The sequence below is a fragment of the Sceloporus occidentalis genome, unplaced genomic scaffold, assembly GCF_023333645.1.
Source record: "Sceloporus occidentalis isolate IW3139 unplaced genomic scaffold, rSceOcc1.0.p SCAF_6, whole genome shotgun sequence".
In the NCBI taxonomy this organism is placed as follows: domain Eukaryota; kingdom Metazoa; phylum Chordata; class Lepidosauria; order Squamata; family Phrynosomatidae; genus Sceloporus; species Sceloporus occidentalis.
This window is the reverse complement of record NW_028316986.1, coordinates 61,160,619-61,179,845: the sequence shown is the minus strand read 5'-3', so window position 1 is coordinate 61,179,845 and position 19,227 is coordinate 61,160,619. Positions and strand designations below refer to the sequence as shown.

The 19,227-nt window shown below is 42.0% G+C and overlaps 1 protein-coding gene across 2 annotated transcripts in view; it reads right to left on the bottom strand.

The window, feature by feature from the left end:
• Positions 1–19,227, bottom strand: part of AKT3 (AKT serine/threonine kinase 3) — a 189,151-nt gene that overhangs the window by 52,377 nt on the left and 117,547 nt on the right. For both annotated transcript variants that reach the window (XM_089529831.1, XM_089529830.1), the window contains 2 exons: positions 4,057–4,168; positions 1,273–1,417 (listed from right to left, as the gene is read on the bottom strand). In XM_089529831.1, coding sequence (XP_089385957.1) covers positions 1,273–1,417; positions 4,057–4,157 — 246 coding nt within the window. In that variant the 5' untranslated portion in view covers positions 4,158–4,168. The remainder of the gene's footprint in view (positions 1–1,272; positions 1,418–4,056; positions 4,169–19,227) is intronic.

Sequence of the window (19,227 nt, the reverse complement as noted above, 5' to 3'; positions counted from 1 at the left end):
GTACTGTTCGTTGTCATGTTTTGTTTTAGAATGTTTAAAATTTTAATTAAAAAAAGACAGGAAGGGTCTTGCTGACTGATGAAATTCAAGATAAAAAGAAATCAGTTGGATAATGTTAAAACAAAGTCTATTTAACTTAAATAACATCATGTACCTTGTTTCCTACATACATTTATTCTGTGGAGCAGAATACTCTTCCTTTTTGTTTCTTTCATAATCTGATTATGTTCTTTTCATGAGTACCATCTGCTGCAAAATCACCAGATTTTGGTACAGAAATATCCAACAATGCTAATGAATAACATTATATATTATATATTCTAATATATAATACTTATAATATTAAGAAACCCTAGACAGTAAGAGTAGTTATGTTTAAAAACTACAGATCAATTATCTTTAACTATAAGAACTAGTATATAGTAATACAATAATACTGACAACTAAAAGACTTCAAATCAAGTTGTCCACTAAATATGGACAATAGTTTACCAATGAATGCTTGGGTTTTTTTTAAAATTAAATTTATTATACTGGAGAAAATAAAATAAAAATAATAAATGAAGTAATAATAAAAAACAGTAAGATATATATTTTAATATTAACCCAGACCTAATAACATATTATATTTAATAATTATTTTTCTTACCCAATTAATATAAACTGAATATGAGGGACAACCTGTTTTAGACCCTATTCTACCAATACCTGAAAATTAGAAGAAGAATAACATTTACTGATCTAAAAACTGCCTATAGTTCAGCTTCTGAAAACTGTTTTCACATGAAGTTTGCATTCTTTGGCATGTTTTTCAACTAACTATTAAATTTCAACATGCATAAGCAACATATCCTCATATACCAACACTTAAAGAGTATAATGGACTCATTGCACAATTATATATGTGAATACCCTCAGCCAAGTTCCTACAGAATACCTCCAGAAGGAATTGTCATATAACCAAGTCAATTACCTCAAAAACATTACTACTCTGCAATTTTATTTTATGTTTACTAAAGGGCAGTGTCCAGAATGGAGAGAGGATACTAGCCTCTTATCAAGCCAGTTAAAAATGTTTTCTAAAAATGCTGAAGAGGAATGGAATGATGCAAGCCCTCCCTGCCAGCCCTTTGTATTTCTCTGTTAAGCAGTTTAAATCTTTTATGCTGAGATTTTTACACAAATACAGGAGAACTGAATTGTTCCAAATCAATCCTGCATTTGAGATCATACTTTAAAATGTAAGATTTATCAAAGGCAATTTCAGATTACCTTTCTTTTATGATGGGTTGTGGAAGCATCCATTTCCTCCTCTCCAATATTATCAATCTGTGAGGTTGGACTACAGTTCATTCTCTCCTCTTCCTGCCTCTGAAGCCTGTCCGCTACTGCTTGGATGGCTTCTGTCCATTCCTCCCTGTCAAAAACAGGACAGTTCTCATAATACTTTTCACAAATGTACAACTAAAAGAGGGATATACAGTATACACAAACAAGTTTAACCTCCCAAAATTTTCAGTTTTCCTGCTGTAGTTTCTTTACACTGCTGTGTGCACTGTTTCTTACAAAGGGATTTCCTGCTGCTGATCTGCCATCTCTATAGGCTGTGTATCAATTGGATCAAATGTTCAAAAGTCAACAGAAGGGTTCTTCCTATGAACTGAAGGGGTTTTATGATAAATTTTAATGGTTTGATCAATAGCGCCCTGTAGTTATGGTTTTACTGAAAATCTATTATGAACTGCCCTGTTGGCTTTGGGGTAAAAATGGCATAGACATATTAATAACAAATAAATAATAAGCAACTCTGGGTTTCTCTTTTCAACCATTTTTTCAACAGTGAATGGAATCATTCATTTGAAGGATGGGGGCAACCTATACCGACTAAAATAATTACAGAGTCTGGTAGGGAATGAATTTCTCTCCCTGTTCTAGTCTTTTTGTTTGCTGAGGGGGTACTAAAGCTTCACTTTGCTGTTATTGTGTGTCTTCAAGTCATTCCAGTCCAAGGGTGACCCTGAGGAAAACCTATCATGGAGTTTTCTTAGTAAGACTTATTCTGAAGGAATCCCTCTCAGGCTGAGAGAATGTGAATTGCCCAAGGTCTCCCAGTCGGTTTCCATGGCTTAGTGGGGATTCGAACCCTAGTCTCCAGAGGTCACAGTCCAGCACTCAAACATCACCCTGGCTTTATTTCACTTCACTCCATGCAAAAGAATGGCAAAAAATATTGCCTTCACTTGAATGGAACAGGAACACTTGAATGGGTATTCCTCTGTGTTTACATGCTCTCTCCTCCTGGTTCTGTTGCCCTCCACCTCCTTCTCTCGATATCTCCCCCACTCTCTTATCCCTACCCACTCTTAATTCCCCCATCTTTGATTCACAACTCTGTCAACCACGCCCTGGGTTTCTCTCCACTTTCTCTCTGCTTTCCTTATTTTGGTCCCTCTTTCTCTTCCCCCTTACACTCACACTGTATATAAGAGAAAAACAGATAGAAAGGTGTGTAGGCAAGAATAATTTGTGATTAGTTACACCTCTCCATGAGAGTTATTTTTCATGCCTGTAGCACTTTCTTGAAATGTCTAAATGTGCCTAAAAGAGACAGAACTGCAGCCTTGGAGATACACTTTTTACACAGGAGGTTTTCTAAACTGGAAACTGAACTTTATAGTTCAGTGTTCTCAAACTGTATATTACTGGACAGTAAATCTAATATATTCCACTAGGATTTACTTCTTAACAATAAATTTAGAACCAAGATATAAGAACCATTAAAAAGCTAAGATTTTCAAACACAAACATGTGGAAAGTAATGAAAGAAACACATATAAATAAATATTTTAGCAATTGGTGGTTAGCAGAATTCAAATAGCGATGCAAGACTAACAAATTACACCAGATAGCAGAATTCACTATTAATGAATTAAGTTAATTCAGATCTTGAACAGAACATTATCTTCCCTATATCTATATTGTGTGTATTTGGCTACTGTCCATGTTGTATATTACAGTATTTTATAAGCAATCTTTATTAAGTGTTACACAAAATGACCTGAATAGACTAGAAAGCTGGGCCACAGCTAACAGAATGAACTTCAACAGGGAGAAATGTAAGGTACTGCACTTAGGGCGAAAAAATGAAATGCACAGATATAGGATGGGGGACACCTGGCTTAAGGAGACAACATGTGAAAGGGATCTAGGAGTCCAAGTAGACCACAAGTTGAACATGAGTCAACAGTGCGATGCGGCAGCTAACAAGGCCAATGCGATTTTAGGCTGCATCAATAGAAGTATAGTGTCTAGATCAAGGGAAGTAATAGTGCCACTATATTCTGCTCTGGTCAGGCCTCACCTGGAATATTGTGTCCAGTTCTGGGCGCCACAATTCAAAAAGGACATTGAGAAACTGGAGCGTGTCCAGAGGAGGGCGACTAAAATGGTGAAAGGTCTGGAAACCTTGCCCTATGAGGAACAACTCAGGGAGCTGGGGATGTTTAGCCTGGAGAAGAGAAGGTTAAGAGGTGATGTGATAGCCCTGTTTAAATACTTGAAGGGATGTCATGTTGAGGAGGGAGCAAGCTTGTTTTCTGCTGCTCCAGAGACTAGGACCCGAAGCAATGGATGCAAGCTGCAGGAAAAGAGATTCCACCTCAACATTAGGAGGAACCTTCTGACAGTAAGGGCTGTTCGACAGTGGAACACACTTCCTAGGAGGTCTTCAAACGGAGGCTAGATGGCCATCTGTCGGGGATGCTTTGATCTGGATTTCCTGCATGGCAGGGGGTTGGACTGGATGGCCCTTGCGGTCTCTTCCAACTCTATGATTCTATGATTCTATGATTCTAAATTTCACATTTTCTAGGGCAGACTTTAAAAACTGTAAAAAAACCTTGTATTGTGTTTTAAATTAGGAATATTCATGCACCTCTATTCATAAATGTTGCAATATATGTGCATAATCTGAATAGTTCATATTTTCAGGCTTAATTAAAAATAGGATACAGGAATCTAGCTCTTAAAGAACTTAGCCTACATAACAAATCTCACCGTTCTTCTGGTGTATCTACGTGAAATGTCCTTTCTATCACAGTGGTCCACTGAAGACATCGGATAATAAATGTGTTTGGTTTCGGTCTCTCTGTTTTCATTAGCTGGCATTCTAGAAAAATAACAGTTTTTAAAATTCTGCTTTTATAAGATGGGGACATCAGCTAAATTAGTTTGTACAAATTACATATAATTTAAATACCTTTTCCAGTGCAGTGATATGCAACCATAGCACATACAGAGGTATCCCTACAAATGGAACTAAAGCTATACACACTGAAAACAATGGAAATTACTTCTATGTCAACTGCTACAGGATTGCACTGTAAATCTCACAGTTTAGCAGACTAATGATCCAAAACACACTTCAGAAATAATCCAGTTCAGGACCAATTTAACTGCCGTAGCCCAATGCAGGGGAATCCTGGGAACTGTATTTTATTCTGGCACCAGAATTGTCTGACAGAAGGCTAAAAGTCTCACAAAACTACAGTCCACACAATTCCCTATCACTGATCAGGAGGACAGTTAAAGCAGTCCCAAACTGGTTTATTTCTGCAGTGTGTTTTGGACCTAATATTGCATTTGCATCTTAACCATAACTTACATTTTGAAGCATAATATTACTTGTCTTATAAAAAAGCAAGTATTTTATCTAGTAAGAAAGCCCCCAAATAAAATTCAAATGAGGTAAATATGTTATGCCCAACTGTGTACCTCCACAGGGGGAATCATTGTTATTCTGCTGAAAACTTCCATGGACAGAAAAAGAAAGGCGTCAATATTGGCAACTCCCCCTTTCCTCTACAGTCCATTGTATCGTCTCTTCCTTCCCCACTCAACAATTTTCAGCAGAAGACTAATAGACCCTTCCAACAATATGGAATGGGCTACAGGTGAAAGGAAATAAAATCAATTCTGCCTTTCCATTCACAACCCCTTTTCTGGATCAAATTGCTTTGTGCCTCTTGAAAGACTGCAACTATTTAAAACTACATATAATTGACAGATATCATAAAGACAATGTCAGGCACTTTGCTCAGCAGTTATGATATTGCAAGCTAGGCTTACAATATCCTTACTGCTGGGAATTCAGATTTATAGTCAATAATGGCTGAATTTGACTCCAGAAATCTACTGTTAACGCCTGGCCGGGCACCAACCTAACTGATTCTGAGTCACTGGAGATCAGAGCGCTGGAAAATGTTTCCACCGCACATTCCTGGTTGCAGAATGCACTGTGAGAAGCAGTTGTGGAAGAACCCTGAGGGGTCTCTCCAGGTTCCTGTTCTCAAGGCACCCCACAACTGGGAGCATGCTGCAGATGTAATTTCCCAGGAATCTAATCTCCAACACCTCAGAAACACTTTGGTCAGGGCACTGCCAGCATCTGAAGACAGATTGTGGAGGGCCTTCTCAGTTGTACAATGGTGTAGGTGTGATAATGAAGCAGGATCTTAGCCTTTTAATGAGGAACATTAACAGATGCAATATAAACATTACAACAAACACAGCATTTAGGATATCTACAACACATTATTTTTCTTTTACTTTCCATTTACACATTTCTAGTCAAGAAAAGGGATCTTTTTCTAGAAGACTTCCATGTTTACACCCTGTTTCCCCCACAATAACGACACAGGCACAAGCATTCATACAGATATACACAACCACACCATTTTTCCTTCAGAAATGCAATTGCATTTTTTCAATTTTTTATGACAGTGACAGAGCAGAGCAGAACAGATCCATTTATTTCTCCTTTGTAGAAATAGATGTCATTTATTGTTAGGTTTAGGAGCCGTCACTGCTTCCTAACTGCCATGAGCACTCTAAGGCCTAAGCCTACTTTCTCCCATCCCTGTACATCTACAGAGGGACTCATTAGTCATTTTAGGCTCAAAATCATTATTTTGGGTCAGCACGGATATCAATGGCTCCTTCCCTGTCAATAATGACTGACGGATCATCTTTGTATTTGCCTTCGTAATGCCAAGGGAGAAAAGAGCCTTTGTGTTTTGTCACTGTATGTATGTCAACAAGAATACTTGAATCAAAATCCTTAAATTGCTTGCAGATATTTTAAGAGCTATCTTGTTGTTGTTGTTGTTGTTGTGTGCCTTTCCAATTTATGGTGGCCCTAAGGTGAACACAATTTTCTTGGCAAGTTTTTCTTTTTTAATTAAATTAATTTTTATTCAATGCTTGATTAAAACACATATAAACATAAATATTATACATACCCAAACTTAGGAAAACAGAAAAAGGCTAGGGAAAACTAAATAGAAAAAGAGAGAAAAGAAACCAGGGGGATAAAGAAAAGAAAGGACAGGTTGCTCACCTGTAACTGTGTTTCTTCGAATGGTCATCTGCGAATTCACACAAATGGGTTATTTCTGCGCATGCGCAGCAATCTCGGAAACTTCTAGAATCTCTGGGCAGAAAGTCATGTAACTTTCTGCAGTCTCTTTGCAACTTTTTGGCAGTAGCCCCGCCCATCCCGTATATAAGGCCCCTGGTGGTCCGCCCTTCTTCAGTTCCGAATGAGCCGCAAACAGCGCGGCAACAAGCGTTATCAAATGAGCAGACACTGAGGGGATGGATGGGTGGGTTTGTGTGAATTCGCAGATGACCACTCGAAGAAACACAGTTACAGGTGAGCAACCTATCCTTCTTCTTCGTGGTCTCTGCGAATCACACAAATGGGTTAGATTAGCGAGCTGTAGTCTATAGAGGAGGAAGTGTCAATTACCATAAATCAAGAAACAAATAAAGTATGTAAACCAAACACCTGTGTTATTTATTGACATTACTACAGGTTAATGCATAGCAGAAAGTAACACTGCCCTCCCAAAGGTTGCATCCTCTCTGGCCCTGGTGTCCAGCCTGTAATGTCTGATGAATGTCAATGGTTGGGACCAGACAGCAGACTTACACACATCCTCGAGGGGAATCCCCGTCAAAAAGGCTGCGGATGCTGCTACTGCCCTAGTTGTATGGGCTCTAACCCGACCTGGTAAGGGCTTGTCAGCCAGTTCGTAGCAGAGGCAGATGGTGTTGGCCACCCACTTCGAAAACCTCTGCGGTGAAACCGGCAGCCCTTTCTTGGCTTCGGAGTAACACACAAATAGTCTCTCCGAACGCCTGGAACCAGCTGTCCTGTCCAAGTAAAATGCCAGTGCCCTCCTTACTTCTAGAGTGTGGAGCTGGCGCTCAGGGTCTGTGGTCGGATTAGGAGCCAGAGTCGGTAAAACGATGTCCTGGTTAATGTGAAAGGCAGATACTACTTTTGGCAAAAAGGTAATGTCTGTACGGAGGACCACTTTGTCCTTGTGAAAACGGAGAAAGGGTTGATCCATCCTAAGGGCGCACAGTTCACCAGCCCGGCGGGCCGACGTGATAGCTACCAGAAAGGCTGTCTTCCAAGTTAAGAGTCTCAAGTCCGTGGTAGCTAATGGTTCAAAGGGCTTAGAGACTAGATGAGCCAGAACAGTGTCCAGGCTCCACTGCGGTGGAGGGTCCACGACTGGAGGATGCAAGTTGTTAAATCCCTTAAGGAACCTCTTTATGAGAGGGTCCCTAAACAAAGAAGGTTTGTCTTGAAAGAAATAGTGTGAAGAGATGGCAGACAGGTAGCACTTGATAGAACTCAAGGAGAGACCTGCCTCCGTCAATGACATAAGAAAGTCTAGGACTATGGGGATGGAAACATGGGATGGTGGAACTTCCCTGGTTTGCAGAAAGGCAAGGAATCTGTCCCATTTGTAGGCGTAGGACCTCTGGGTAGACGGTCTTTGAGCTGCCTTGATCATATTCTGTACACCGGATGGTAGCGATTTTAGGATTGAATCTTCCATGCCACCAATGGGAGAGATTGCATCTCGGGGTGGTGGACTTGTCCATCGTGAAGCGAAAGCAAGTCGGGCCGGTGTTTCAAGCGAAGATGCTCTTGGGCTCGTTGTAACAGAGGAGCAAACCACGGTTGTCTGGGCCACCACGGGGTGATCAAGATCGCATCCGTGGAGTCCGTCCACATCTTTGTCAATACTCTGGTGATTAACGAAAATGGGGGGAACGCATAAAGGAGACCGTTCGTCCATTGAAACTGGGAGGCATTTCCCAGGGAGCCGGCTCCACGAACCCGTGAGCAGTACCTGCTTAGTTGGGCATTGCTGGGGGAGGCAAACAGATCCACCATAGGCGTGCCCCATCGTTGAAAAAGGTGGGAGACTACCTCTGGGTGTAGCTTCCATTCGTGACACGTTGTTTGGGATCTGCTGAGTTGATCCGCCAGCTCGTTTTCGTCCCCTGGGAGGTGGATGCACTGAAGCAGAATGCTGTGCTGTATGCACCAGTCCCAGATCCGGAGTGTGATGGTTAGGAGAGTCCTTGATCTTGTACCTCCCTGCTTGTTGAGGTAGTACATGGTAGTGGTGTTGTCCGTTAGGAGGAGTACCACCTTGTTGGAGAGTAGACCCTGAAAGGCCCTGAGCGCTTTCTCTACCGCCAACATCTCCAATGCGTTGATGTGGAGGCTCAACTCCGTTCGTGTCCATTTGTCTTTGACAGTAAGGCCTAATGTATGGGCCCCCCATCCCTGTAGGGATGCGTCCGTTGTCAGAGTTATCTCTGGCGAAGGTGGGTTAAATGGCATGCCGGAGCAGACGTTGTCTGGTTGGAGCCACCATCTCAGCGAGGTTTGGACCTTTCTTGGGATGGTGAGAATCTTGTCCGGATGGTCCCTCACCGGATCGAAGATGGACAGGAACCAAGACTGTACGGGCCTGAGGTGCAGTCTTGCCCAGAGAGTAACAAAGGTTGTGGAGGCCAAATGTCCCATTGCAACCTGCACCACACGGGCTGGTAGATGTCTGTACCGTAGGCAGGCTCTTATGGCGAGCGTCAGGGTTTGGAATCTGGACCGTGGAAGGTAGGCTTTGGCTGATTCTGAGTCCAGAAGTGTGCCTATAAAATTGATCTGTCTGGACGGAGTTAAATGGGACTTTTTGAGGTTGACACGAAGTCCCAAAGATGCCAGTAGGTCTTGGGCAAAGTCCATCTGGTGCTGAAGGGCCTCTCTGGACGGTGCCGTGAATAGCCAGTCGTCCAGGTAGGGGAAGACTACGGTCCCTTGTTAACGAAGGTAAGCTATGACAGGAGCCATACACTTCGTGAAGACCCTTGGTGCTGAAGACAGACCGAATGGAAGGACCTTGTATTGAAAGAAATCTGGTCCAATGGTGAAGGCGAGGAATCTGCGATGATCGTTCCATATCGCAATATGAAAATAGGCGTCCTTCAGGTCCAACGTGGCAAACCAGGCGTCCTTCTGCAAGAGTGGCAGAATAGAAGCAAGAGTTACCATCCTGAAGCGTCTATAAGCTATGAAGGCGTTTAGGGCACTCAAGTCCAAAATCGGCCTAAGGCCTTCAGGTTTTTTAGGGACAATAAAGTACTTAGAAAAAAAGCAGTATCGGGCCTGAGAAGGTTGTACAGGCTCGATAGCGCCCTTGTCCAAGAGGGAGTGCACTTCATCGAGAAGGGTGTCCGAGGGGACGGTGGTAATGATAGCTCCGGTGGTGGGGAGCTCAGAGAACTCCAGGGCATAACCCTTTCGAACTATGTTTAAGACCCAGGAGTCTGTTGAGATGGATGCCCAGGTGTTATAAAAGGGCTGTAAGCCATCTGTCTGGGAGATGACGAAGTGCGCTGGGGGGCTTCAAAATCTCTTTTTGCCCCTAGAATCCTTCTTTTTATAACCTGATTGGTAGCGGTTCTGAGGCAGTTGGCGATGGTCTTGTTGGGAGGGAGACCTGGAACGCCCGCCCTGGCGTGTAGAATCTTGGGGCTGGAACTGTCTTTCAGGATGGTGGAAGCGCTGCTGGCCGTGATGGAACCAGTTCCGTTGGCCACTGTACCGTTGTTTGGTCGGTCTGGGGGAGGAAGCTGACATGCCGTGTTTCTTGGCAGCTGTCTTCATTCTGTAACGAAAACTTAGTTTTTCGTCTGTCTCCTTATTAAACAGGCCGGAATTATCAAATGGCATGTCTTCTATGGCCGCCTTGGCCTGGGGGGTCAAATCTGAGGAGCGGAGCCAGGCATAGCGGCGAAGAGCTACCGATCCAGAGAGGATTTTGGAAGAGCAATCAGTTGAGTGTCTAGCTGATATTATCTGCTGACCTCCCACAGAATGGACCTCATTCCGGATGGCGGACATAATCCTCTTCTTATCATCAGGGAGCTCACTGATGATAGGGTCCATCTTCTCCATAAGGAGTTGAACATATGCCCCCATGCACGCTGCGTAGTTGGCAATTTTTATGTCCAATGCAGCGAAGGCATAAAACTTCTTCGCCAAACCGTCGATTTTCCTACTCTCCTTATCCATGGAGGATGAGGAGGGACGAGCCGCAAAGGAGGTTTGGGAGCCCTCCACAATGGCCGAATTGGGTTTAGGATGATTAAACAGCCAAGACGGTCCTGAAGGAGTGACCCTGTAGAGGTTCTCTATTTTCCTCGAAGTAGAGGAGATGGATGCCAGTGTATCCCATGACCTCTTGGCGATCTTCTCTAGGGATGGAAGAAAGGCCAGGGATGGTGGAGCAGGAGCACAGCCGTGAATCCGACATTCCACCGGATCGAGGGCACCATCTTCAGGGTGGGCGACCTCGAGTTTGAGAGCATCTGCCATTCTGATTACCTTATCAGAAAAAGAGCGGACATCGTCCGTTGGCGACGGGGCATCCGGTTCCCCAAAGGCTAGGGACTGCTCTGCACATAGCTGGACAGATGGGGAACCTGAACGAGAGCGTGAAGCAGAAGGGGATCTACTGTCCCTACGGCTCAATGGTGACGGGTCTCTCGTAACGGAGCGACGTGTGACTGTCTCTACCGTGTCATGGTGTTGAGGAGAGTGAGGCCTCACTCTTGTAGGACCCGGGACGTTGCGGCGGAGGTGGTCTGCATCTACCGGTAACAGGTATTGGCCGGTGTGGTAGTCATAGATCAAGTCCGGATAGGTATCAAATAATGCCCTATCCGGTTGGTAGTCCTCCACAAGGGGGCTGGCACGACGATCCCTCTCCAGGGCTTCGTCAGCTTCCGTTCCCAGAGTGGCTCTATCTCTCGGTAGAGTTGGAACTCTATCCCGTCTGGAACGGGATGGTAAGGCTCTGTCCCGCCTAGAGCGGGAAGGTGAGGATCTGTCCCGCCTGGAACGGGATGGTGACCGGGAGCGCTTCTGCCTCTGCGGTGATAGTTGAACGTCCAAATCCGGGATTTCTCCTTCGGACTCAGATGACTCGCCGAGATTGACTATTGCCAAGTCCTTATCCTGGACAGAGAGATGTGATGAGATCAGAATTCTGGGTTCAAGTGGTGGGGCTGAAGACGAAGCAAGCTCTGGGATTGGAGTTGGCACCGGTCGCGAATCCGGTGGGGGCACCAACACAGTCCTCGGGGGGCCCCTGCACCTGGTCTTAGGCGGCGGCGACACTGACCTAGCCTTCCTCGGCTCGAGGCCATCTTTAGACGCCTTGGAGGACTTTTGTTTTTCTCCATGAGGCCTTTTTGAAGCCTTATCCGGCTTCGATTTAGATGCATCCGAAGTCTCCGGCTGGGTCTCAGGTAGAGCAGGGCGAAAGGCCTTCTCATATAGAGACGCTTTCAGCTTCTGGTCTCTATTCTTTAGGGCTTGGGCCGTCATGGCCTTACAGTGCCTGTAGGCTCCGGGGATGTGGCCCTCTCCCAAGCATAGGACGCATTTGTCATGCCCATCCGACATGGGTATTTTGACCCCGCAATTAGCGCATTGCTTGAAAGAAGCCATAGCGCTGAGAAACGTTACCGGTCCGGGTCAATCCGTGAGATGTCCGACAAGGTTGAAATCGGCAAGCAAAGAGTGGTCAAGTCCGTTCCGTGGTCAAATGTCCGTTTTAAGCGGCTTTGTCAGAGATTCAGTACTGAACAAGAGCAAGTTCCTCGAGCTGCTAACGTGGCGGAATGAAGGAACAGAAGAAGGGTGGACCACCAGGGGCCTTATATACGGGATGGGTGGGGCTACCGCCAAAAAGTTGCAAAGAGACTGCAGAAAGTTACATGACTTTCTGCCCAGAGATTCTAGAAGTTTCCGAGTTTGCTGCGCATACGCATAAATAACCCATTTGTGTGATTTGCAGAGACCACGAAGAAGAAAGGGAAAAAAACCTCTTTATCCTCCCTTCCTCCCCTACTCCCATTCCCTACCCCCCCACACACACACACTAACAGGGGAAAGGGGGGGAAGGGGGGGAGAAGACTTTCCACACACACTCTAGTTGTATTCTTATTAAATAATCCTATTCGCCATTCTTAATTAGGTATACCCTTATAAAGTCTAAATATATTCTAAATATAGAATATATTAGTATAAAACCTAAAACCAAATGTGTTACGTTTACCACTTATTATCCATTTATTAACCTTCTATCATAATAAAGAGACAAAAGAAAAATTAAATCTATCATAGAACTTCGTTTTCTAGCTCTTAGCTCTTAACAAACTTATTTCTCTTTTTATCTGTTTTACAATATCTATGAATGGTTTCCATATTTTTCATATTTTCAAATATAATTATACAGGTTTTTCCCTTAATGAATTAGTTAATGTATCATATTGAGCTAATTCCATCACTCTCTCCAACCATTCCATACTTGTTGGAATTTTATTAGTTTTCCATTTTCTCACAAACAACAGTCTTATCAAAATTCTGTGTTCCCATTCATTTTTGTCATCTAGATTTATCATATTTAGTAAGTACAATTCTGGTCTCATACTCAATTCCTTACTTTAATTTTTCCCTATTTGTTTATTAAACTTATACCAAAATTTCCTTGCTATAAATGAAGAAAATGTTCCTCTTTGTTCATTACATTTACAACATACATCTGATGCATTTTTATACATCTTGGCTAATTTATTTGGAGTTAAGTAGATATTTACACCAGTGAAGAGATCCAGGACATCAATCATGGAAGCCAGGTGGAGAGCATGTGGATAAAAATTAAAGGGGAGGGAAACAACAAGGATATTATTGTGGGAGTCTACTACAGACCCCCAAGTCAGACTGAGGAATTGGATGATGCCTTTCTAGAACAGATGACCACACACTCAGAAAGGAGAGATGTAGTAGTGATGGGCGACTTCAACTATCCTGATATTTGCTGGAAGTCAAACTCAGCAAAATCCTCAAGGTCTAGCAAATTCCTCACTTGCTTGGAAGACAATTTCATGGTCCAAAAGGTGGAAGAGGCAACAAGGGGGTCAGCTATTTTAGATCTGATCCTAACCAACAAGGATGACTTGGTTAATGGGGTGCAAGTGGTGGGATCATTAGGTGGAAGTGACCATGTACTCCTGGAGTTTGTTATACAGTGGAAAGGAGAAGCCAGGCATAGTCAAACACACATTCTAGACTTTAGGAGAGCGAATTTCAGTAAACTTAGAGAAGTATTGAGGGCGATTCCATGGTCAGAAGTACTAAAAGATAAAGGAGTTCAGGACGGATGGGAATTTCTCAAAAGGGAGATACTGAAGAAACAATTTCAAACAGTTCCAGTGAGAAAGAAAAACGGGAGGTGTGTCTCAAGAAACCAGGATGGATGACCAAGGAACTTTCAACCGAGCTAAATTTGAAACGGAACATGTACAAGAAATGGAAAAAGGGGGAAATCACAAAAAAGGAATTCAAAGAAATAGCAGGCATTTGTAGGGGTAAAGTCAGAAAAGCCAAAGCGCAGAATGAACTCAGGCTTGCTAGAGAGGTTAAAGACAACAAAAAGGGCTTTTTTGGATATGTCCGCAGCAAAAGTAAGAAGGAAATGGTAGGGCCACTGCGTCGAGAAGATGGCAAAATGTTAACAGGGGACAGAGAAAAGGCAGAATTACTCAACACCTTCTTTGCCTCAGTCTTCTCAGAAAAGGCAAAGGGTGCTCAACCTGAGGATAATGGAGCAGAGGACAGAACAGGGGAATTTCAGCACAGAATAAGTAAAGAGATAGTAGAGGAAAACCTTGTAAATCTAAATGAATTTAAGTCTCCAGGACCAGATGAACTCCATCCAAGGGTATTAAAAGAACTGGCAAATGTAATATCGGAGCCATTGGCAATAATCTTTGAAAACTCCTGGAGAACAGGAGAAATCCCAGCAGACTGGAGGAGGGCAAACGTTGTCCCCATCTTCAAAAAGGGAAAAAAAGATGATCCCAACAATTATCGTCCAGTTAGTCTGACATCAATACCAGGAAAGATTCTGGAGCAGATAATTAAACAAAGAGTCTGTGAACATCTAGATGGCAATTCCATAACCACAAAAACTCAACATGGGTTTCAGAGAAACAGGTCATGCAAGACAAATCTAATCTCTTTCTTCGATAAAATTACCAGCTTGGTAGATGAAGGGAATGCTGTGGATATAGTATATCTTGATTTCAGTAAGGCCTTTGACAAGGTTTCCCATGACATTCTTGCATACAAGCTTGTAAAATGTGGGCTAGACAAATGTTACATGGATCTGTAATTGGTTGACCGGCCGAACCCAAAGGGTGCTCAACAATGGCTCCTTTTCATCCTGGAGAGAAGTGACCAGTGGGGTCCCACAGGGCTCTGTCCTGGGCCCAGTGTTATTCAACATCTTTATCAATGACCTGGATGACAGAATTGGGAGCATACTTATCAAATTTGCAGATGACACCAAATTAGGGGGAATAGCTAATACCCCAGAGGACAGGACCAAGATTCAAAATGACCTGAATAGACTAGAAAGCTGGGCCACAGCTAACAAAATGAAATTCAACACGGAGAAATGTAAGGTATTGCACTTAGGGCGGAAAAATAAAATGCACAAATATAGGATGGGTGACACCTGGCTGAATGAAACTACGTGTGAAAGGGATCTAGGAGTCCAAGTAGACCACAAGTTGAACATGAGTCAACAATGTGATGTGGCAGCTAAAAAGGTCAATGCAATTTTAGGCTGCATCAATAAAAGTATAGTGTCTAAATCAAGAGAAGTAATAGTGCCACTGTATTCTGCTTTGGTCAGGCCCCACCTAGAATATTGTGTCCAGTTCTGGGCGCCACAATTCAGAAAGGACATTGAGAAACTGGAGCGTGTCCAAAGGAGGGCGACAAAAATGGTGAAGGGTCTGGAAACCATGTCCTATGAGGAACGACTTAGGGAGCTGGGGATGTTTAGCCTGGAGAAAAGAAGGTTAAGAGGTGAATTGATAGCGCTGTTTAAATATTTGAAGGGATGTCATATTGAGGAGGGAACAAGCTTGTTTTCTTCTGCTCCAGAGAACAGAACCCGGAACAATGGATGCAAGCTACAGGAAAAGAGATTCCACCTCAACATTAGGAGGAACTTCCTGACAGTAAGGGCTGTTCGACAGTGGAATGCACTCCCTCGGAGGGTGATAGAGTCTCCTTCCTTGGAGGTCTTTAAACAGAGGCTGGATGGCCATCTGTCAGGGATGCTTTGATTTGGATTTCCTGCATGGCAGGGGGTTGGACTGGATGGCCCTAGTGGTCTCTTCCAACTCTACGATTCTATGATTCTATGATTCTAAGTACTATTTGTTCATCATTAAAAAAAACTTACAGGTTAAAGGAGCAGGTAAATTTTAATTCCTTTATTCAAATATCTTCCCATTGTTACAAATTAATATTGTAACCTATATATTTTGCTGAGCTTATCATACAGTGTTTTACTTGTTCTTCCTTGTTTCTCCTCAGCGGCAAATTTAAGTAATAATTTACACATTTTACTAATTAAATTATCTTTATTGGAGCATATCAACTTTTCAAAGTCTCACATTGTGTTTTCATACTGTATTTTTTAAAATCTTCATTAACTCTCCCTCGTTGCTGATATTAATTTAACCATTTTATCTTTGCATTCAATCCCTCTAAATCTTGACTTTGTTTCAGTTTTCTCCAATATGTCTCTATACATTAACCCAATTCACATCTCTTAATTCTCGTTTTCAAAAGGCTTCTTGTGTGGAAACCCATCCTGGAGTTTTGGGATTTAGCCTTACTTTGTATTTCTGCCAGGTTTTCAATAGTGATCTCCTTATAATATGGTTCTTAAAACCTGCATGTATTTTGGCCTTTTCATACCATAGATATCTGTGCCAACCCCATCTTAAATCGTGACCTTCCAATTCTAATTCCCTTTTATTATTTAATATTATACGTGGTTTGAGCCAGCTTAGATTTACAGCTTCAAAATACAAATTTCTTCAGAGGGGGTTTGCCAATGCCATCCTCTGAGGCTAAGAGAGTGTGACATGCCCAAGTTGACCCATCAGGATTCAAACCTTGCTCCCCAGAGTCATAGTCCAATGCTCAAGCCACTACACCACACTGATTCAGTATGGAACAGGGTTTGAGTGTTGTTTTATGACTCTGGAGGCCAGAGCTTAATTCCCCATTCAACCATAAAACCCACTGGGTTACCTTGGGCAAGTCACATGCTCTCCGCCACAGAGCGAAGCAATGGTAAAACTCCTCTGATCAAATCTTGCCAAATAAACCCCATTATAGGTTTGCCTTAGGGTTGCCTTAAGTTGGAAATGACTGGAAGGCACAAAGCACGCAAGATTTATCTACTCAAAAGAAAATTTATTTTATTCGTCTTTAGGACACTATAAAAATCAATAGAGCTGAGCATTCGAAGTTAAGCCAACTAGTGTGTACTCTGAGCCTGGCTGCCTTGTTGTTTTCTTGGCAAGAAAATTTTCTTGGCAAGTTGCTTTCCTTTTTATGCTGCCTTCGACAGCCTCAGTTTTGGACATCATGGCTTCTAGGGAGAGTTCACATTTGATTTATTTATCTATTTATCTTTTATTTTTATTTTAGGTAGTCTTATTGTATCCGCAGAACTCTTCTCCATCACATCTTAAATGAGTTGATTCTCTTCCCATCCTCTTTCTTCACTGTCCAGTTTTCATAACCATACAGTATATAGAAATGGGAAATATGATTGCATGGACAATCCTAACTTCAGTATTCAATTATTCATCCTTGAACTTCAGGTTCTTGTCTAATTCCTTCATAGCTGTCCTTCCAAGTCCTAGTCTTCTGATTGCTTGACTGCAGTCTTCATTCTACCTAATTCTTGAGACAAGATATGGGGAATCTTGAACTATTTCATTGTCTTCATAGTCTACTTTAAAGTTATGTAAATCACCTGTAGTTATTATTTGTGGTTGCCTGGTAGTGTTCTAATGATGCACTCTGGAAAAAGAAATTGTTTGAGAGCAGTAGCAGAACTGTTGGTACATTGTTAGAAAGTTGTTGTTATTAGACTGAAACATCTCTCTCCTTTTTCGCTTTGATAGTATCGTTTTTAATCGTTATCTATTTTTATATTCTATTATATTCTATTGCTGTTTTTATTGTTGTGATTTGTATTTGCATATTGTATATTATATTGGGTTGTAATCTCGCCTCAATCCACTTGGGAGAGGTGAGAAAATACAAATAAAAATATATTATTATTATTATTATTATTATTATTCTCAAACAATTTACCTGCAGTTCTGCTACTGCTCTCAAACAATTATTTTTTTTCTTCTTCTCCTTCCGAGTGTGATGGAGTCTCCTTCTTTGGAGGTTTTTAAACAGAGGCTGAATGGCCATCTGTCGGGGGGGGGGGGACTTTGATTCTGTGTTCCTTCATGGCAGGGCCTTCAACTGAATGACCCTTGGTCTCTTCCAACGCTATTATATGATTATATGATTCTCAAGCCCAGATCACAAACATGGCATGATCCATTTTTGGTGGAAGTCAGCCCATTTTTGCCAGCATTTTGACTAAGTGAAATAAAAATGGTCATCAACAGAGTTTATCTTCACAGCTGAATAAAATATCAGTAACTTTCAAGGAAGCAAATTTACTTTTTAATACAAAGTGGCTCATGATTTATCACTTCTTTTTGATTTGGACTGTTTTTTAAAAAGAAAACCATGGAAGGCAACCATAACCTTGGGCATGAATGTGCATAGGAACATTGTTATTTTATAACATAGTATCATGTGGTATAGCTGGGGGGGGGAGAAGAGTTACCTTATGACTTCATTGGAAAATAACATTACATTATGGCGTGGGACATTTTAAGGTAAAAAAACAAACATCCCAGCTGATCCCACACCATGTGAAAGTTCTTAGAATTTAAGACCCCTCAAAAGTCACTGAATATTCCACCTCATACTTCCACAGAGAATGAGTGCATCTAGAAAATGCAGGAAGAACTAACAAGAATTTTACATGGTTAGTTGCAATAAGGTATATCTGTTAGTTTAAAAGCAGGACTTAAAATTTCCAGTGTCCTCACAATAATGTGAAAGGGGAAGAAAGAGGAAACATGAAAGCCTCAGGCTTGCCAAAGCCTGTTTAAGAAAGACGTCCCTTTAGTGCTGCCTCATTTACTGAATGTCACACCCCTAAAATGTTTGGCACATTCAAAAATACTGTAACTTATAGTAACTACCAGCTTGAAATGAAAACTGCATTAAATGACACTGTTCTGTTAAACTCTCCTGAACAACCCTTGACTACAAGCTGTATATTAAAACATTTTGTTTATCTTACACCATTCTGAATCACAGATGACAAAGTTTGCTTCAAGCTGTAATTACTTTGCAAAGCTGGAAAACCAATTAAGACAGCCCAAAACCTGGCAGTTCCAAAAGAAAAAGAAAAGTACAACAATACTGTATCATCTGTTCAAAATTTATTGGAAGTTACAATGTTCAATTGTTAAATGTTTAACCATTTAACCTCAACCTTTCCCTTCTCCCAAGCCCAAACTATTGCAGCTATTTAGCATATTAAAATTCTCCCATTAAAATTTCTTGAAATTAGTAACAACTCCAAAATTGGAGGGCCAGAGTTTGGACATTGCTGGTTTAAAGAATCAACATAATTTGGAGTTGTGCAGCTGTAACTGATCCATAGCCACGATATCTACATAGTCAGAATTGTGGGAGTATTGCCATGATCTTAACTACCCTCTTAAATCTACTTTATCAGGCATTAGCCACACAGAGAGGAGGAGGTCTGTTCTGCTGGCAATCGGGAGGTTGGTGGATGACATTTCCACTCCTCTACCATCCGTGAACAAAAC